Raw genomic sequence first — 19,955 nt, forward strand, 5'->3', positions numbered from 1 at the left:
CTGTGCTGTTTTAAACAATTATTGTTGCAATTAAACATAAGCCTACAAATTACATTCAAACTGAATGCTGAAATGGTGCTTTCAAGTAACAAGTCCTCCCAGCAAAAATGGTCTTCCTGGGGCAAAAACATTTAATTCCAATTTACCTAACCTGTTGTCACAATCTACCTGCTGTCGTCTCTAGTTGTAACGGTGTCAGTATCAAAAATATTAAAACAGAACACCTGCAGTCTGTCAACGACAAAGCTCAGCATGCAACTGTAATCATAGTGAAGTGTGATGAGAGATTGAATTGAGTCATGTTGCTAGTAAGACAAAAATTTGCAAACCAGATAACCACAAATAGGAGGTATGCCTGAAGTTAAAATTATAAAGAAATACAAACATCGACTTCACAGCCCAGGCAATAATGTATGCTATGACAAATGATATAATTAGAATGCCAACAACCTGGCAAAAAATAATAAGAAACCCACACACCCACACAATATAAACAAAGCAACCAAACAGAAGGCACTGCTCTTGCCGAGAAAAGCACCCACTTAGCAATGCTGCAACCCAAATAGTTAAGCCTTTTATTCTAGACGGAAAAGAATCGGCATAAGAAAGCTACGGAATAAGCACGAAGCTCGGCATTTGAGACATGCAGAGCCAATTCGTCAAAATGAAAATGATGAGAGTATCAGACACACTTACGTCCAGCCACAGCTGCCAACAAAAAATAAAAACATGTTCACAGAGCACAATGACTTCTTCATAACCATTAAACACTTAAAATGTTTGACAAATGGGAGTGAGCAAAATAAAAATGACACTTCTTTAAAGTCACCACTTTTGTAATAAATCTATTCTCAGCATAAGAAATTATGATATGCACAAAAGGAATTATGACAATTACACAAACACAAGTTATCAGTCACAGCAACTTCAAAATACAAACAAAATTAGTTGCCCTCGATATAAATTTTTTGGCTGTGAATGCCAAATTTCACTCTACCATGACTTAAAGAGTGCAATGCCAAGTAGCAGCAGGGCACTGATGTTATGTAATGGAAATTGGCATGCCACAGTTGCCAAGCCTGCTCAAATTGTTTATGGCACTGTGTCTATGGTTAGAATAGCTTCCACATGGCGTAAGTTGGCGCGCCGTGTGCTCAGCATGTTGAAGGTGTCGTTTGTACGGTTGCAACATCTTCCACACGGCTGTTGTGATAGTTAGGTGATGCTTAAACACCATTAAAATGGCTACAAAATATAACATTATCCTTTTCTTATAGCACTCGCCATGTGGTGCAATCTCAAATCTTACACTACATTTTTAATCAGTGATGACAGCACTGCAAATCAACGTCATGTCCATAACACGAAGTGCATCATGAAATAGCTGCATGCTAATGGTGCCAACCAACAAGCTTCAATCAAGCATGCTGCAGGACCCTTTTAAGAGATTTCATAGGCTGCCCTTATGTGCTTCCCTACCACCACCACTGCGCAGGATGCATAAAAGAGCAGGAGATCCCTCCCAGATGGGTGTCCGCTTACCTTACGCATGCTCTCCTCGAGGTTCTCGACGGAGCTGTCGCTGGAAGAGGAAAAGGGGTTAGGACTGAGATTGCCCACTTTCTGCTTTAGGGACTTCGTCACCACCGCCAGCACGCCTTCCCTTTTGTGGGGAGAAGAGGGAGAGCGAAAAGAGAAGAAGAGGGGGAAGTATTGTCAGCAGGAGGACACAAAAGGTGAGGGAGAGAGCAAAAAAGGTTAACAGATGATTGTGAGATGGCGGGAAAAGGAGCATGAAAATGGGGAGCGTAGGGTCGGGGAGCAGATTGCAATTGGGGGGAGCAGGGGAAAGAAACAGGGTGAGCAGATTACCATGAGAGGATGAGGAGAGGGGAGCATATAGAAAAGGGAGCGTGGGGAAATGGGAAGTGATAATGAGAGGATGGTGAGAGGAAAAGGAGAACCAGAGAGAGAGAGAGAAAGGTGAGCATGTGACCACAAAAGGATGAGAAAAGGGAGACAGGGAGAAGAGGAGAGCGATGCAGGGGACATGACAAAAAGGACAGCGAGTGGGAACAGGACGAGGAGAAGGAGAAGAGGAGAGAAAATACTGTCAGAAGCCAAGCTCCTTCTCCTCCTCTGTTCCACAATCTATGCACAGTGCTCATACAAACAGGGCATACAGGTTCCCAACAGAAGCACAGTGGAATTTTCACCCACTCACATGCAGTCTTTCAGTTATCTGTTTTAAGCCATCATAGCAGATAGACTGAAAATGCCTAGTTTAGAGCATAAAATTCAGATCATATACATTAAGCACCTATATCGCTCACATATATCGTATTTAAAACTTCACTTACACTCTGTGATTCCTAACTAATGTATACAGTCGAAACCTGCGTTACTGAAAACCCTAGTCAACGAAATTCTTGCCGCAACAAAATATTTTTGGATCCCCAGTAAATGGCCATAGAAGTCAATGCATTTAAAATCTCGCAAGAACAAAACTTTTTTTTACAGCAATCCCTCATTAAAAATATTTTCTAGAATGACAGCTCGCAAATAATCTACTCAACTAACACTAACTGTGTCCAAAAATTGCTCAAATGCAATCGCTGTGCCCTTAGATTGCGCAAATTACTGCCACAGCGCACTTGCATGGCTGCCGCCATTATTGTGTTAAAAGAAAAAGCAGTGTAGCTATTAGCAGAGCAGTTGCACCTCACAACAGGCAACAGCGATGATGATGATGGTGGTGGTGGTTTGCCCATCGCAACGGGTGACTGCACCAGTGTCCAGAGCAAAAATGCAATATTAGTATTTAAATCACAAAAATACAAAAAGAAGACAAGAACCGGAGGAGACCTCGCAGCGGGCACATTTTATTATAATCCCATGCACCATCACAGCATGTGCTAACGAGGAGCGGAATGCTTGCATGGCACGCTGACTCATAATCGCTGAATAGCCAAATCGACATACACGTGCAGGTTTAGATAACGCCGATGACATGTTATGCTTTGTGTACTGCCACACATGGTGCTGCGTACGCTGTGTGGTTGCTGCGTTGTTTGGTGCTCGGTTGCATCAACTGTGTATGTGGTGATGAGATAGACTGCTTTGCCAGCCTGCCGAGTGCCGCCTCCAGCCAAAAAGAGGAAATCTGACACTACAGGACAAGGCTGGAATTATTGCCCAGGTTCAAAAGGGCAAAAAGAAAATGGAGACCGCCAACAAATTTGGAACTGGGTGCAGCTCAATGTCTACCATTTTAAAGGAGCATCGTCTGCTGCTGAACCTCCAGCTGAAGCTTGGCACCGACATGGACATGTTCATGGCACTTGAGATGGTGGCCGCCGCATGAGTTGCGATGTGTTCAGCCATGATGGCAACTTGTTTTAAACATGCCGGCTTCATTGCCACTCAGCTGGCATCATGCGCTGATCCAGCGGCACTGGAAGGAGATTTGCGTGAAGGCGCATTCGATGATTGTGCTGACGGCGCAGTGCGGACATCAACGCATGGGGTGAACTTTATGCCATGCAAACGATGTTCCAAATGGCCTAGGCGTCGACGAGTTCGTTTGCGCGGATGAAGACGTCGTGCAGAAAGAGATGACCGATGAGGCCATCATAGTAATGTGTGCAAAGCTGACACCGCCGCCAACCACCAACAACCAAATCAAAAGAAGAGAACGCACCCATGGTATTTATTGAATACCTTCGACGCAATTCATTCGTTTTTTTGGCGAGCACGACACTGACGCGGCAATGGTCCACTTTTTGCAGTGCGAATTCAGAGCTGTCAAATTGCTGCAAGGCAAGGCTAGGCAAAGTAGGCTTACCAACTTTTGGCAATAAATTTTTTTGCAAGCCAATTTCCTGTGTTCTCTGCTCATTCTCCCGCTAAAAAAATGCCTGCAAAAGCCAAATTTTTTTACTTTCCCCTGCAATTTCGTTATTGCGGTTTTCGACTGCATTGAATTATTGCACCCACTCCTTTTATTACTTGTATTTTATCCTTTTATTACAGCTGTATTGAATATATTGCCCCCACTATTTTATTACCTTAAATGCCCCTATGGTGCATTTAAGGTAATAAAATGAAATAAAGTGAAACCCCATGCATGTATACCATATTTGATTATAATAAGCGAGAAGGAAGGAGGTTAATCGAGGGGCCCACTTGCGGCAAGTTGTTTTATCATTCACTTTCATTTTCATTAATTTATCGTTTCTTTATTTCGTTTATTAAGCACAGGTAATTTCCCCTATGTTGCCCTTGGTGTAAGTGTTTGTTGGCCTCTTATGATATATCTGATTATAAGGTGGTCATGATTAAAGGTAAGGGTGCCAGTTGGGGATCAGAGAAAAATAACTTAAGTAGGCACATTAATATAAGGAGACGGAGTAGCCGATGGACTATTCAGACTCAGCAGATATTGCCTGAAACACTGAATAATTAAAAGCTGTTAGAATAATCAATGCAAGTTACAGTTAAACCTCGACATAACGAAGTCAGTAAAATCGGCAATTTGCTTCGTTATATTGAAATTCTATTGACCTTTTACGCAAAAGTATAGCTGCCAAATGATTTTTTTTACAAGAAAAGGGGCCACAGAATTTTCTGAATTATCAGGAAATTGAAGAAAGTAAACTTGGATGAGAAAACAATTCATTTTGATGAATTTGGGAGTCGGCGACGAATGAAACGGTTTCATGCCGCGTCGACGGTATCTTCACATTGGCAGTAGCAATTGAGCGACGCCAGCCACGCTTTCGCTTGCAATCCACCCCCATAGCTGACCAGCATCAGCCGCACTGGGAAAACGTTATCATGAAAAGCACCGGCAGCGGGGAGTGAATGCTTCGTCTGCCTCTCGCTCTAATGGGTCACCTAAACTTGAGATTATGCAACCTCCAATACTAAACGCGCGGTAGGACAGCTTACATGGTGCCACGCCGCCTCGGCACACCCACTCTTTGCACACGCGACAGATTAGCTCTAAAGCAGGGTCCGCAGCAGCACATGCGCTCAGTTCCACTTACAGTCATGTACACTCACAGCCAAGACGCGTCCCAACTTTACTGCCCCCCCCCCCTCCTCTCGTGTGCTTGATCGCGTTACCGCGACCTTGCTCCCCTCCACCGCTTTTCCTTTGCTCGTGGAGGAAGGCTGCACTCATGAAGCCAACACAAGTTCAGTTTGCGTTTAGTTTCCCCTCACGCAATAGGCCTGGGCCGCGCCGAGTCATCAACGCCCAACGCAAGATAAACACGCATTTCGAACAACGATTTCAGAATGCGTCCCATCTTTCTTGTCTCACCCTTGCACACTTTCACTCGCACTTAAATCACACAGTGCGCAGGGTGCGATGGGATCTTATCGCACTTGCTTTATACAAAATATGATGCGACTCCACTTCGGCGGTCGCTCTTTTCACGCGGCACGGGATTTGAGAGGTGGGTCTGCAAGCAGCCGCTTGTAATCCAATCATTTGGCCATCTGTGTCCGCAGATGTCTCAAGTGATTGTTTTCGCATCCCTTGGAGGCAGAAGTGAAATTTCGTTATACTGTCGTCGCAAACAAACACACTTCGTTATATTGAGGTTCTAAATACGTGATGTTTTATGGACAAGAGGTTATGAAGAATAAAATACTTCGTTATATAGAGAATTTCGTTATACAGTCGAACCCGACTATATCGAACCCATTTACATCGAATTATTCTATATATCGAACAATTTCTGGTCACGGTATAGTTACAATGAGTATATATAGCAAAAATTACGCTTACATCGAACAAATATTGCAGTGACTCCCGATATATCGAACGTCAAGCGGCGGAAAAGTGCCCCCAGAAGTTGGCTTTCCCACGCAGTAGCAAGGAAACCCGGCGGCGCGGCTCCATCCAACCGCTCTCCCTACCGTGACCGCGCTGCCTCGGGCTGTTCGGGCGAGCCGTCGACACTCCCCCTGTCGCGCATAGTGGAGGCCACATCCTCCCTCTTTCTCTATCATCTTTCACTTCCCATTCCCTCTCCCCTGATGACGCTTCGCCGTGCTCCATCACGGGTTGCAGAATCAAGCGTCCTTCCTTTCTTTAGATCACTATCTATCGACACTCCCCAGCAAAAAATGATCCTGGCCCGCCTCAGTGCTCGCTCAGACAGCCAATCAGAGGCTCTTATGCCGTCTTCGTGCAAGATGGCGAAAGTGCGAGTTGTCTGGCTGCTTTTCTGGTTTATCGTGTTTGCGCCTTGTGGGCCGTCTCCCGCAGTGTTGCCGTGATGAAGCGGCAGAATTCGCCTTTCGTCGTGAAGCTCGAAATCATAAATTGCGTCGAACGCGATGAGAAGTTGGATGTTCCCGCAGCGTGCAAGATTCCGCGGAGCACTCTCGGCTCGATTAGGGCTAAAGAGGCCAGACTCGCAACCCGGTGCCCATGGCGCCCGACGCGTACGAGGGGTTCTTCATACGTTCCGGTTTCCACGTGCTCGGTGATGACTGTAAATTTTAATGAATGCGACGAAGCCGTTGGCGGTGTTGCCGAAGTTTGGAGCGAGCTGTCAAAATTTCCGGGACATTCGAATCAACGGTGGACGAGTTTGTGAGTGCAGATGATGGTGTCGCGACCACGGAAGAGCCCGGAAACGAAAACTACATCGCCAACATCGTACCGAGCACAAATGAAAGTAGGCACATTGAGGAAAGCAACGACGGTCCTTTGCCCACATCCTCCGAAGTGATTGGTGCACTCACATTAGTCCGGTGCTTCTGCGCGAATGCGGAAGGTTGCGGCCTCAGCTGCTCCGACTCCTTAGACAACGTGGGGAAGTGCGTGCGTCGCAGGCAGCGAAATTGCCCAAGCAGAAGAAAATGCAGGACTAATTTATGCCAAACTAAGCTAGTTTCTTCAATAAAGTGATTTTATAAATGGTATGTGCTTTTATGACATCCAATTATTTAGCAGGCTTTTATCGAATTATGCAACTGGCGCTCCTCGACCAGGCACAGCGAACCGCTCAAGCCAGTGGGGCCCTGGACTAGGGGCTCCACCCACTCGCTTTCTGCATTTTTTTTTCTTTTAAATAAACGTTTTGATATATATATATATATATATATATATATATATATATATATATATATATATATCGAACTGATAGGCGTTTTTTTGCGAGTTCGATATAGCCGGGTTTGACTGTACTAAAGTTCGTTATATCGAGGTTTAACTGTATGTGCAAATTTTGCCTTCAGGTGAGACTTTCCGGCAGCATGAATTTAGCCTGCGCAAAGAAGTGCCGTGTTTCTAGTCGTGCGGCACTCTTGCTGGCTTTCTTTCAGGCTTGCAAAAAGTTTTTATGTGGCCCAGAAAGCTGGATCAGGAATTTTCAGGATTATTTACTACTTTCTCATCGACACTTATGCTCTGAATATAATATTTGAGAAGTTGATGAATTAATAATAACTAGGGATGGGCGAATATTCCAAGTTTCAAATATGAATAGAATATTATGCACCAGCTATGTTATGTTCGTATCCAAAAATGAACTATTCGGCACTTTTAGCAGCAACTGACTGTTAAGGGTCTGGTTACTGTTCTGTGTCTGCTAAACAAAGTATCGGAACTTATCAGAAGTGAAACAACAACAAAAGCTTTCAAAGCAATGCAGTGACGAAATGTATGATTAAGCTCTTTCTTTTTCTAGTGTCACGGTGGAACTTTTGTTTAGCCTAGTTAGTGCATTCTTGAACACATAACAGGATAACGCAAACTGTTAGATACAGGACCTTTTCCTGAGCCTCCTTCGAGTTCACCAGACCACATTGAATCGCGCCACACCTAATTAAGGAGCACAGAAGCATATCTACCACGTTCCCGAGGCACGGCACGTCCTAACAAGTTGGCATCCCCCACCTCGTGCGCCGCATGTGGAGCTATTTACTGCTTGACTCTTCCCGAAAGTGTAGCGGGAGCCTGGCAGTGTTCCAGGTAATGTGGGTCCCGAGCAAAGCTGCTTTGCAGCTCTGAAAGGTCGCTCGAGAACAAACCGCCTGCCCCCGCTATGCGCTTGCAAGCCGCGAGGCAAGACGGCTGTAATGCACCGTGAAGCCTTGGCAGCAATCCCCCCATCTGCCTTTGTGATGGCAGTTGCAGACTAGGAAGGCAATACCGCAGAGAAGTACTCCCTTGGACAGGTGGAGACACAGGAGCGAATCTCTATGCCGGGTGTGACTTAGATTCGTACGGGCGCCTACCATTAGCCGAAAATGACGCCACCTGAGCGGGCTCGCCGATTGGCCGAAAATGACGCCACCTGAGCAGGCTTGCAGATTGGCCGAACGGGACGTGACTTCGAGACACCGAAGGGGTTTAAAGCCAGAGACCGGGAGCAGCAAGAGCATTCATTCATTCATCTCTTTTGAGCTTCTTGCCACGGGCCGCAGCGTTCGAGTTGCTGACGGCCCGTAATGACTTTATGACTGTTAATTTCTTTGTACTCTCACTGTAAATAATGTAAATAAACCTCCAGTTTTCATCTCAAAGTCCTCCTCAACCTTGGCCAACTCCCGCACCCAGCGGCAAGGTCCAAAATGTGGGGGATAGCAATTGGGATTGTCCTCCAAATCCAACAAAACAAACAAACAACAAAGAAAGGTCTTCACACAAGACGGGTGCAATCTGCAAGCAAGCCTTGTAAGCCTCAACCGTTATTGCACACGTCACGGTGGAAGCCTACCTACATGAAAACTTATCTTTTTTGCTTGTAGTCTGTCATTTAGTGTGTTGCGAAGTCTAGTCATGCAGTAGTTTAATCTGCTATGCTATATTTTCAGTTATATTTTCTTTACTAAAAGCCTTTATACATGTGATAATGGCACACAAAGTCCTTCAGCAGCTTTATCTTTATTTTCCACAACTGTACCTTTCTTTGGAACCATTTATTTAGCGGAAATAATTTATTCAGCAGCTAGATATAGTACTGTATTCTTGGAAGGCTAACGCAGTCCCGCTCTGAGGATGTCCAGTGGCTATTTGGGCAGTTTTCTTTAATCACAATAATATGTCTAAAACTGATGCTAATTGTCCACGGTACTGAGCTGTCTTTTTTTTTTTTTCACTAGTGAGCACAAGCGTGGTGCCTAAGCATACCATCATGTGTGTTTCTGCTTTAAATATATACATCTGTACTTGACTGTTCGATATTCAATCTGATATTCGACGCTTGCTACTTGTATTCCATTCGTATTCGAAAAAAATTTATGTTCACCCACATCTAACAGGGTCAACAAACGATTTTCCGGATGCCCGATTTTTCAACCATGCCCGATAATTCTAACGCCTTTGCAGCGCCACCAAGTACTCCATAAAGTCAATTTACAAGAACATCTGAAATTTCATACGCGAAAACCATTCCTCAACCGACTGCTATGACGGCAGGTCTGAAACGGTATTATCGAAGCTAGCCCCGCCGCCATTTTGATTACCTCAGCGTCTCGAACAAGCACTCGCACACGCAGATTAGCTGCCTGCCGTAGCCATCACCACAGCAACGCCATGCCTACATGCTTCGATGTTCTCTACCAAGGTTCTTGCTGTTTGGTGCTGTGTTATTTTGCTGCTGTCAGCAATGGCACTGACTCCACATAAGCTCGGAAAGCATGCCGCGTTGCATGATGCCAGTTCCTGAAAGTCAGCTTCGCCACAATACAGGAATGTTACTCGGTGAAGCATATGCTAAATATTGCGGTGAAGCATACAAAGAGTGCAAAGGGGGCAATTGACATGGGACACAGTATGTTTTCCTTAATAATACATGCATGCACCCGCCGTCTCTTGTCACAGTGCAAGCACCGATACACTTAATAAGTGTACTGGCAAGCCTTCAGGGCTATGTTGAACGTGCCTGTGGCGATTTGAACCCTTGGGGGCAGTAAAAGGCATGCATTCATTTTTCTCACACTGCCCAATTTTCCATACGTTTTCGCAGTCCCTAAGGAAACCGGAAAATCAAACGTTGACTATAATAACTAATTATGTAATTGGGCAAAGTACATAATATAGTATGACTTGCTCCACGCAACGGCAAACACTACCTTGGTTCTGTCCAGCTACATGGCTACTGCATATTTTTTTTTCATTTTTGCAAAGATTACGTGGGGCATCCAGTAGTTCAGCATTAGGCGTCATATTAGCCTCCAAAGTATATTTGAGTTAGTAAGGTATTCAATATTAAGTTGTTTCCCTACAAGTGAACAACCCTCTATCCTCATGCTATGCACCAATGGTTGTCAACGTTCCCTTGAAAATGCAGCGCGTGAAAGGAATCGCCTGAGAGAAGACAGCAGCTGCTGTGAGCCTACCTGTCTTGGGCCTGCTGGGCCCTGAGCTCATGCAGCTCCTGCTCGAGCCGCTCGGAGTGCTTCTTGTAGCGCGCCAGCTCCTTCTCGTAGCGTCCCGAGCTGCGCAGGGCCTCCTCGGTGTTCTCCTTGAGGATGTGCTGCAGCGAGGCCATCTCCTCCCTGTGCCGGCGTCGCTCACCCTCGAGCTCATTCTCCTGCTCGCATTGGGCCACCAGCAGGAGCGACCGAGCCTCGTCCAGGTCCCTCTGAAGTGCGTGCAGCTTCTCTGCGAGGACCTCTCGCTGCTGCCGCTCCGCCTGAAGCTCCTCTGCAAATCGGACAGGGCAGGCAGTTCCTTTCAGACAAAACTTCAGACAAAAATGGCATTTCATGGTGCATTTCCTTTCTTAATTTTTGCAATCTGTTCCGCCGTGAGTTATCAATCTTCATCTCTGTCTACTATGCAGTGGTGTGTATGTTGAAGGTTTTGCTGTTGAAAATCTTACAATACTAACAAAGCTAGATTTGCTACGTGCAAAAGCCAGAACCAACTATTGAAGCAAACCATCTATTCTGCAGCAATATCAAACTGGTACAGCATCTCGTGTGAAATCAAATCATGTTCCTCATGTTATTGTCTCATTCACTCAAAAGATGCTTATTAGAACAGATAGGTTAGTCAATATGCATTGCATTGCTCTCGTATAGCGTGATGTTTCTTGGTGTCCTTCTTAAATTAAATGTTTTGTTGTTCTAATATTGTTTATGCATAGCCCCTGCCTCATCGTATTCCCTATCTACTGTGTTTCAAATATTTTATAATTTCTATAAACAATTTGCTACATGTTACAATTTAGTTTATTTTTATTATAGGATTCGCACTCTGACAGTTTTTACTTTTGGGACACCCTATCCTGCTATTTATTTTGCATTTGCTTAAATGTATAACAATTTATCACGCATATTTGGATGCAGTAATTACCCCCTTTCCCTTAGAACATAAAGGAAAATTATCAACGATAGCCAAACAAGGGAAGCCTCAGCACGGAGCCAATGCTTCAAGAAGTGCTCTCGTTGAAATGTTCCCTCTCGGCTGAAGCTTTCCTCGTTCAGCCAACGTAGATAATTTCATGTCTCCATCTTCCTGCAAATTACTGTACTGTCGCATCTCTACCAAAGTGGCAACATGACAGACATTCACAAGAGAGTGGTTCTATGCTCCGTGTAATACTTAACAGGCAATGCAGCACAAGAAATGCAAGTGGCAAAGGCATATAAATCTCACTGTGCGTGTTTAACAGTACAGTTGTTATTGGTCTGCAATGCTTTCTACCAAATTACAGCTTCCCATATATTAGAGCTACAACTTGTGAGCATAAGGCCACCTCAAATCGTGTATTGTTTGTGCAACTTTGTACTTCCAGTGCTTGATTTACTATGCTTCGGTCACAAGCGCCAGCAGTCACCTGCAATCACTGGTCGCAGAAATATGTCGGTCGGCTTGTCTGACGATAAATAAGTCCAGATCTACGACATCTACCATGTAATAATTACATCATGTATTGCAACATGAAAGTATGACTGACTGTTATTCCAAGACAGATATACAGATGCCTATGGCTTTCATATGTGATGCACTACTACTGTATGAATGCAGGCAGAGAGAAATCTCTCTAGCCTTCATACCGTCGCCTGCTATGAGTAAAATGCGAGTATAGGAAGTGGTTTATTCCCTAAAGACATGGAAATGGAAATGGCCGACCATGGTGACAGGGCAGGCGGGTGTCTCGATTGTTGTCATCTGTCTTCTGTGTAAACATACAGCGCAGCACCTCAACCATAAGTTTCCAGCCAGCCCCAATGGAGGCCTCCACGAGACATACCTTCTTTTTGCATGAAGAGTTCCTTGAACTTTGCCCTTTTCTGCCCAAACTCTGTCTCCATCGTTTCCTTCTCCTTGCGTAGCTGCAGCAACAAGGTCCCCTCTTCTGCATCTAGGAAGAAAAAAAAAGGAGTGTCGGCAGCATGTTAGAATGGTTGAAGTATGCCTCTAAAACTTTTGATCAGGTGCTTTATGTTGTCTGAGAGAATGTAATTCTTGACAAAAGGACTGGGACACTGCACTAAGCTTGTAACCACCATAATTCTTGGCCTCGACACTGTAAGACTTACATGGCACTCTCTTAAAGCAATTTCCAGATCTTTTCTACAAAAAATTCGCAACTAGATGACACCTAAGTGGCACAGACAACATGTAATTACCAAATGCAATAACATTGAAACAAAAAGAGTGTTAAAACCTCAGCAAAAATTGCAGGAAACAGAAAAATAACACATTTATTCGAATATAGGTTGACATTTCTCTTAAATGTTAACCAAAGTGAGCTATCGATCTATTTTCGTGACTAAAGAATCTCTACCTATATTCGTGAACAAAGCTAACAAAAGTACCAAACTAAGGGAGTTCCTCGATCACACTTGCCCATTGTAAAGCCAGTCTGGAGGTTATCCAGGACTGTGTTTAGGAAATGCTGCATATCAAAAACACTTGACGGCACAAGAACATCATCATTTAGGGTGCCGAGGACGCCTGCAAAGCAACCAACAAGGAGCACTCCTCTGGCGCTTTGGACGAGGATGCTGCTTGTGGCATCGACTAGTCAGATTTCATAGCCCAGCTTAAGGTAGATAAAGGTGTGTCATGTTCAAAGCTTTTTGTTTTTCTTAGTAAATACAGGTTGACCTATATTCAAACAACAATTTTCTATTTCCCAGCGAGTTCTATACATAGGGCTCGACCCAGATTCGTGTTCAACCTATTTTCAAGTACTAAAATAAGACCAAAGTAATAAAATTAACAAGAGTGCTTTACTTCATACACCCCTTTCAAAATTTTTTGTTTTTCTTTACAAGATTTAATAACAAATATAAAGTATGGGGAAATATACGAGTACATAGTGAAGGACAGGTGCTACTTTCAGAACTCACAACTCAGAGAAATTGTGTTGTTCTGTGAACCATATGAAATTTGAGTCCCAGAACGCATTCCTTAATATTTGCCAGCAAAGCCACGCATTAGCTTAGCTGCCACAAGCTTCTTGGTCGTGCAAGACATGCAGGTCTTTCAGCAAACACACATACAAAAAAGAAAGAAAGATGCCACAGAAATTTGTTTGGGAACTTCCCTTGTTTCTCTGATTTTTTAAAGACAATCACATTTGTACAAAACAGTACTGCAGATGTTCCTGTCATTACATTTGTACACACAGCTACAAAAATATGTCTTTCAAACTGCCAATACACACTACCATAAAAATGTGCTTATAAGCTCCCTCTCGCATTTTTCTTAAATCTTGTTTTAAGCTGATCATCAACTGTACCCAATGTCATCCCGAGTCCATCTTGTATTCATCCTGCAAAATCAGAGAGTGGTGTTGTTTAATAACTGTAGATAAACAGGAATGAATAATGAGGTGTAACTAATGATTATTGTAGCCTACTGTTTATGTACATAAATGTCCTTGCTGGTACACCATTTCACTACCTTGAGACCCCATAAGTGACATGGCATGATGCAGCCACATTAATTTAGCATATGTTGGCAAGGCAAGGCGCTGCTGCAAGAAGTGTATTAACAGGCTGCCCATCAACCCCTTTTGTCGAAGTTTGACACCTGCTTGTCATGGGTTCTGTTACATAAAACATAAGGATGAACTATCTGTGACCCCATACAGACAGAGCTGTCAGTAAAAAATGAGTAATGAATTTCTTTTATATATTCAGTGCTGCTTGTACATTTCGATGATATAAAAGCAGTATGAAAGCTGGTGTAATAAATCTGATAATTAAAGGACCTACAAAGTAGTGATGTTCTTGACACATATATATGGTGTGGCTCGTTAGGCAATGTATAAAATAAAAATGCTTTACAAGTCTTTCATATGCCTTTATGGCACAGTGACATGAGCTCTGTAAAACAAGGCCATCTCTACGTTCAACAGAAATGGGTGGGTAGGCTGAGCATTGTGAGACACGCTGATGCACTTAATAAACATGGGCAGATCAGGATGGCAAAGCACGCATAGTGCTAGTTTTACATTCTGTCTGCTCTTGGAGTGTCAGACAAAAACAGCTGTTGCGCCTCTCAAGTGGATTGCTTGATGGCCTATTCACCATGACATTTTCATTCGGGGCCAGCTTACAATGAAACTAAAGCAACATGACAAAGGCTACTACAGCAGTGTAATGCTACATGCAAGCAAGAACCAAATGCCTCGGCATAAACCTTTCAGCTCATCCTTTTAACAGAGACATCAAGCTATTAGATGCATTCACTTTGGTGAACAGTTCGTAACTATAATCTTTACAACATCACAATCGGCCAAGCAGCTAAACATTCGGATTCTATGACTTCTGTTGCAATTACAGCTTGACAACAGTAATAAAAAAAAAAAGGAGCACTACAGTGATGAGCACTTCTTATTACAACTAGCACTCCCACAAATGCAGAAGACAACAAGGCTATGGGTAATATACATGGTAGTAGAAAGAACTGTCCATATTTTGATGGCAGAGTTAGTAGAATGATGGACAAAAAGAGTGCTTGCATTGGACAGTTAGCACTCCAAGTGATTCGAACTTATGGCATCCACATAATTCAATGTGAAAGCATCTGTTCCAACTAAAACAAGCGTGTCAGCTTTCTTTTCTAACAACAATTGAAGCACACATGGTGTTTTTTACTGGTATTGTTTAATGCTACTGCGAGCACATTAAAAACGATTGTGCCTTGTTTGGGTAGAGGCATGCATGTCCTGTCCCAGCTTGTGATTGAGATGCACTTGTTGCTTGTTTACATCATCAATTCACAACTTGGCCTGCAGTGCCAGAAGACTTATTAAACCAACATTAATAAGCCTGGCATTGCAATGTATCATTTGCTTTAGCGGTATGAGTTTTTAAATATTAATAAGCAGTAGAACCATGTTTGTAGGGGATTAGGTGCCGTGTTATATAAGAGGTAGAATCAAGTAACAGCTGCAGACCTAAAGCAACTTGTAGCATTAAATATTTACCTGAATACGGCTATTTACAACACAACATAAATACTGAAAGAAAAGTGTTTCCACAGGCCCCTCGTCAACCAGACCTCAAAACAGCGGCCCCTGCTGTTCAGTACATTCGCTGGAAAGGGCTACCCTTGTTGCTGCGGCCTTCAGTTGCAAAGGAAAAGGACTACCTACTCTAAATGGTGAACACATCCTACTGGACTAGCAAACTTTTATGGCTGCAGTAAGGTACTGCTGAGTTACTAATTACAATTGTCACTCACAATCGCGCAAATACAATTTATTTAGGTCTATGTCGCACTTGTGCATCTTTTGACTTGTTTATTATAGCCTTCTATTAATTGTCCTGAAGCATGCAATTGAAGCAGTGAAAATTCCAATGCAGGTGTGTTTCCTAACAAAGCCTGCAAGCAACTTGCATGATCAATTACTATTACAACGTGCACGGAAGCGCAAGTACAGCAGCATGCCTATCGTCGGAATGTACTCGAAGACAAATATCGCATGTCTCTCTATAAAGTGTCAGTGCGTACGGTAGGCAGAACATTTCAGCAATAATATTAAACTATAGGTGAAGAACTAGTGGGAAAGGTTATTCCTATTGCCGCTTGCGAATGAATGTTCATGAAGAAAAGCGTGGCTGTCTTAACCACTGTTAGTGAGCGCATCGCCAAATTAAGCGACGATGTGAAAAAGAAAACACTGCAACGCAGAAATCGACCAACTGTCGGCTCGCGACAGGTGCACGTAGTTGTCGAAAGTCCGTCTGGAATGCAACTGCTCGCTACTGCCGCGACGCTGCCATATGACGAATAGCCAAAACAAAGTTTGCGTACAAGATAGCGAAAGAAGAAAGTGAACGACAAAGCGAAACCTCACTGAGGTGCGAGACATCTCCGCAACAGGCGTGACCGCCACAGCGAGCAGTCCGACGTTACAATGTTTATTTTTTGCACGGCTGCCTAACAGTACAAAAAGAGAGGCAGGAACTGAAGACGCAGCGCGCCAACGCCCACAACTTCCCCCGGTTTTCTTTGCCAGTGAAAAGGTATTTCGTTGGTGTCGTGTCAATCAGCTGCTGATGACTCCCATCGCCCTAATGTATCATTGTGAACTTCTCGAGTCGAGAGGACCACGGCACGTCTGCTGGCACCGTCGGCGGAGTTGACAAGAGATCACGCAGCCTCGGTCACGCAGATTTCATGACTGGAAAAAGACCCATGAACATCCCGACACTGCGGGATATTTGGGTTCGCCTCAGGTTTGGAGGGAGGCGAATCATATGCACAGTCGTGAGCGGTCAACAAAATGCGGTTTAAGCCTAAGGCTCTCGACAAAACAACCTTTCGGTACGCGACAGAGAACTTACTTTCTGTGTCTCCGTTCTCAGATTGATGATCCATGCTTTTGCCGTCCATGGTGATGCAAGTTGCGTCACGGAGATGCAATTACTTCACAGTAGAAAATTTCGGAACTTCATTTTCGGGTTGCACACTCCGCATAGCGGAAGTTCTCTATGGGTGACAGCAGAAAAAAAAAATCGCAAACGATCTCACTGCCATCTGGGCTGCCTCTGTTTGCTCGTTCGGTTCCGGTCTCGTGAAATTGATTATTGATTCATCGTGCTAATGTAGGAGGCTATGGCTAGGCAAACACCTTATAAATTAACCGGCTGCATTTAGTACGTGGTTTCTTTCCAATACGCGCGCTACCGCAACTGCGCTCATACGGGACGAAAAGATCGGTGCAATTAATTTCGGTTTCGCATTCTACGACACGCTGCGGCGCGCGAAGTGCGCTGCGCTACAGCTTCACGTAATTTTTGAAAAATAAGTTACTCGTGACGTGTCGACTCGAAAACGACGCGTGAATAGGTAAACACAAAAAAAAATAAACAAGTAGCTTTCGCGACGAGCAATCTCATTGAAAACATCTATGAATTGCATATGTTTGAGTGAGTGAGTGAGTGAGTGAGTGAGTGAGTGAGTGAGTGAGTGAGTGAGTGAGTGAGTGAGTGAGTGAGTGAGTGAGTGAGTGAGTGAGTGAGTGAGTGAGTGAGTGAGTGAGTGAGTGAGTGAGTGAGTGAGTGAGTGAGTGAGTGAGTGAGTGAGTGAGTGAATAAACTTTTATTTGGGTCCAGCAAACGGATAAAAAACGCACAGCCGGCTAAACCCACAACGGGACCGACAGGTGTAGACTTTCGGCTTAATTGCAGGCGGGATGGATGGCCAGGATTTCGTCTTCAAAGATGAAACTTCGCAGGAGCGCGTCCCACTCTTCCTTGGTGAACTTAATTCGGGTCCAGCGACCCGCACTCCCAGAGCATGTGAGACAACGTAGAAGCCTCACCACAGGCCGCGCAGAAACAATTCGGGTAAATGTCAGGATATATGCTGTCAAGGGATGCTGGAGTTGGGTAGGAATTGGTTTTCAGGAGTTTGAGCGTGACCGCCTGCGGCCTGCTTAGCTTGAAATGAGGCGGCGGGAAAACCCTTAAGTAAGTAAAAGAATTCAGTAATTTCGTTGTGCTTGATAGGAGCGTCCCTGTGTCCGGGGGGAGAGCCGCCCGATCCGAGGGCAACGCGGTCGGTAAAATTAAGCCACGCGCACCCTCGTGGGCAGACTCGTTGAGGTTCAAAGGAACCCCCTCGATCGCCCCGATTTTAAATTTGAGTGACCTGCTACCTGAATTCAGAATTTCAACTACTTGCCGGGCTACCAGGCCTTTTTGGAATGCCCTGAAGGCCACTTTCGGATCGCTGTACACCCTGCCTCTCCGACCGTATTGCATGGCGAGTGCAATGGCCGCTTATTGCTCGGCCACCTCGGGGTCCGTAGTCCGGACCGAGGCAGGCACAGTTGATGACCTTGCCCAACGTGTCCACGACGGAAACTGCAACAGCCTTGTCGTCTCGGTGTACGTGGCGGCGTTCACGAAGCTCAGTTCGATCTTGTCCTTGTAGATTTGCTTTAGCTGTGGCTTCTTGAAAGCAAATTATACGGGTGTCACACGGCGCACTTTTGATCGCGATCAAGCCCGATCTGGATCGAATTTCTCGGTCGTGATTGGCTCCATTGAACAAAATGCGCGAGAGAGCCAATCGCAGTCGAGAATTTCGATCCGGAGCGGTGCCTATCGCAATCAGAAGTGTACGCCGTGACACCGGTATTAGATTTTCTCTCTCACATTGCTCGACAGGTCGCAACCATTCACTCAGTTTAGAGCCGGTGCATTAACTCAAAGTTTAGCCACTAATATTCAAGAGAAGGGCACCGACGCTGTGGCATTATAGGCAGCTTCATCGCGACCATGTTTACTGCGAAAATAAAGAGCTCTTCTCATCACCTTTTGTTCGTTTATATATATATATATATATATATATATATATCATAGATCATTCTGTACATTCTCATCAAAGTAGATATCTCTTTCTAAAATGTTATATTGCGAAACGACGTGGCATTGGGGTAGTTGGTGATCTTCAGAAGTAAACAAGTTGCGCGCAAAATGGAGGACACCACACAGAGACGAACACTACAGAGCGCTTAGTCTTTGACGTCTTCTTTGTGGTGTCCATTTTGCGAGCAACATATGCTTGCTTATGTTTCATTGCGTTTCGGCTCACTCGAATTCAGAAAAGTCCCGCAAAGCAGAAGCGGGTGATGCACATGGAAACAGTGGGCACACACGTATTTATTATTAGTTTCAATATACTGCCACTTTCGTGTGAGGCGAGGGAAGAGGGGAGGGACAGTCGTGCAAGCACAAAACAAGATGGTCAGTGCAAACAGCATACATGCACTATCAGTAACCAATTAGACAAAGACTAAGAAGAACAATAATTATATTTGGACAGCGAATAAAATTTTGTTCTAGTGCAGTTCAAGAAGGAAAGACAAACACCGGGGCAGGCATATATCCAGAGACGCATCCATTAATACTAATTAGTCAGCACACTGATGCATATAAGTATATACAAACACATATTGATTAGTAATATGTAATTAACAAAGGCAAAATCAGACATCCGCCCGTTCGTAGGAATTGCTACAAAGGAAACATACGGGTTCGTCGATAGAAGAGCCTCGCAGCTGAAGAAAAATTCGTCCTGGTCCGGGACTCGAACCCGGGACCACAGCCCTGGAAGGCGGTGGTCCCGGGTTCGAGTCCCAGACTAGGACGAATTTTTCTTGCGGTGATCCCAGGTTCGAGTCCCGGACCAGGACGAATTTTTCTTCAACTGCGATGCTTTTATTTCGAGGAACCCGTATGGGTTTCCTTTGTAGCAATTGCTACTAACGGGCGGATGTCTGATTTTGCCTTTATTAATTACTTCTGTCCACCTTGCGGGTTTCCGCAGAACTATTACATACTATGTAATTGTATTAGTCTACAATCTTACGCAACATGAGCATAAGTATGAATAACACGAGAGAGACGTCCGTTGAATGGTTAACCCTTTATCGACGAGTATTTCCCTACGGGCAACATACCAGAAAAAAAGAATAATTCTCGCCGGGTTTCGGTATTCCGTATTAAGT

The 19,955-nt window shown here is 44.4% G+C and overlaps 1 protein-coding gene across 7 annotated transcripts in view; it reads right to left on the bottom strand.

Moving 5' to 3' along the window:
- The window catches only part of LOC126548229 (rab GTPase-binding effector protein 1-like), a 77,273-nt gene extending 60,319 nt beyond the window's left edge, over window positions 1–16,954 (bottom strand). For 4 of the 7 annotated variants that reach the window (XM_055063769.1, XM_055063767.1, XM_055063766.1 and 1 more), the window contains exons 1-4: window positions 16,783–16,954; window positions 12,228–12,338; window positions 10,366–10,672; window positions 1,543–1,663 (exon numbers count right to left, since the gene is read on the bottom strand). In XM_055063769.1, the coding sequence (XP_054919744.1) occupies window positions 1,543–1,663; window positions 10,366–10,672; window positions 12,228–12,338; window positions 16,783–16,831 (588 nt within the window). In that variant the 5' untranslated portion in view covers window positions 16,832–16,954. The remainder of the gene's footprint in view (window positions 1–1,542; window positions 1,664–10,365; window positions 10,673–12,227; window positions 12,339–16,782) is intronic. The other 3 variants (XM_050196376.3, XM_055063770.2, XM_055063768.1) reach the window with 2 other exon arrangements.
- Window positions 16,955–19,955: the final 3,001 nt, after the last annotated feature.

Source organism: Dermacentor andersoni, chromosome 3 (genome assembly GCF_023375885.2).
Source record: "Dermacentor andersoni chromosome 3, qqDerAnde1_hic_scaffold, whole genome shotgun sequence".
NCBI lineage: Eukaryota > Metazoa > Arthropoda > Arachnida > Ixodida > Ixodidae > Dermacentor > Dermacentor andersoni.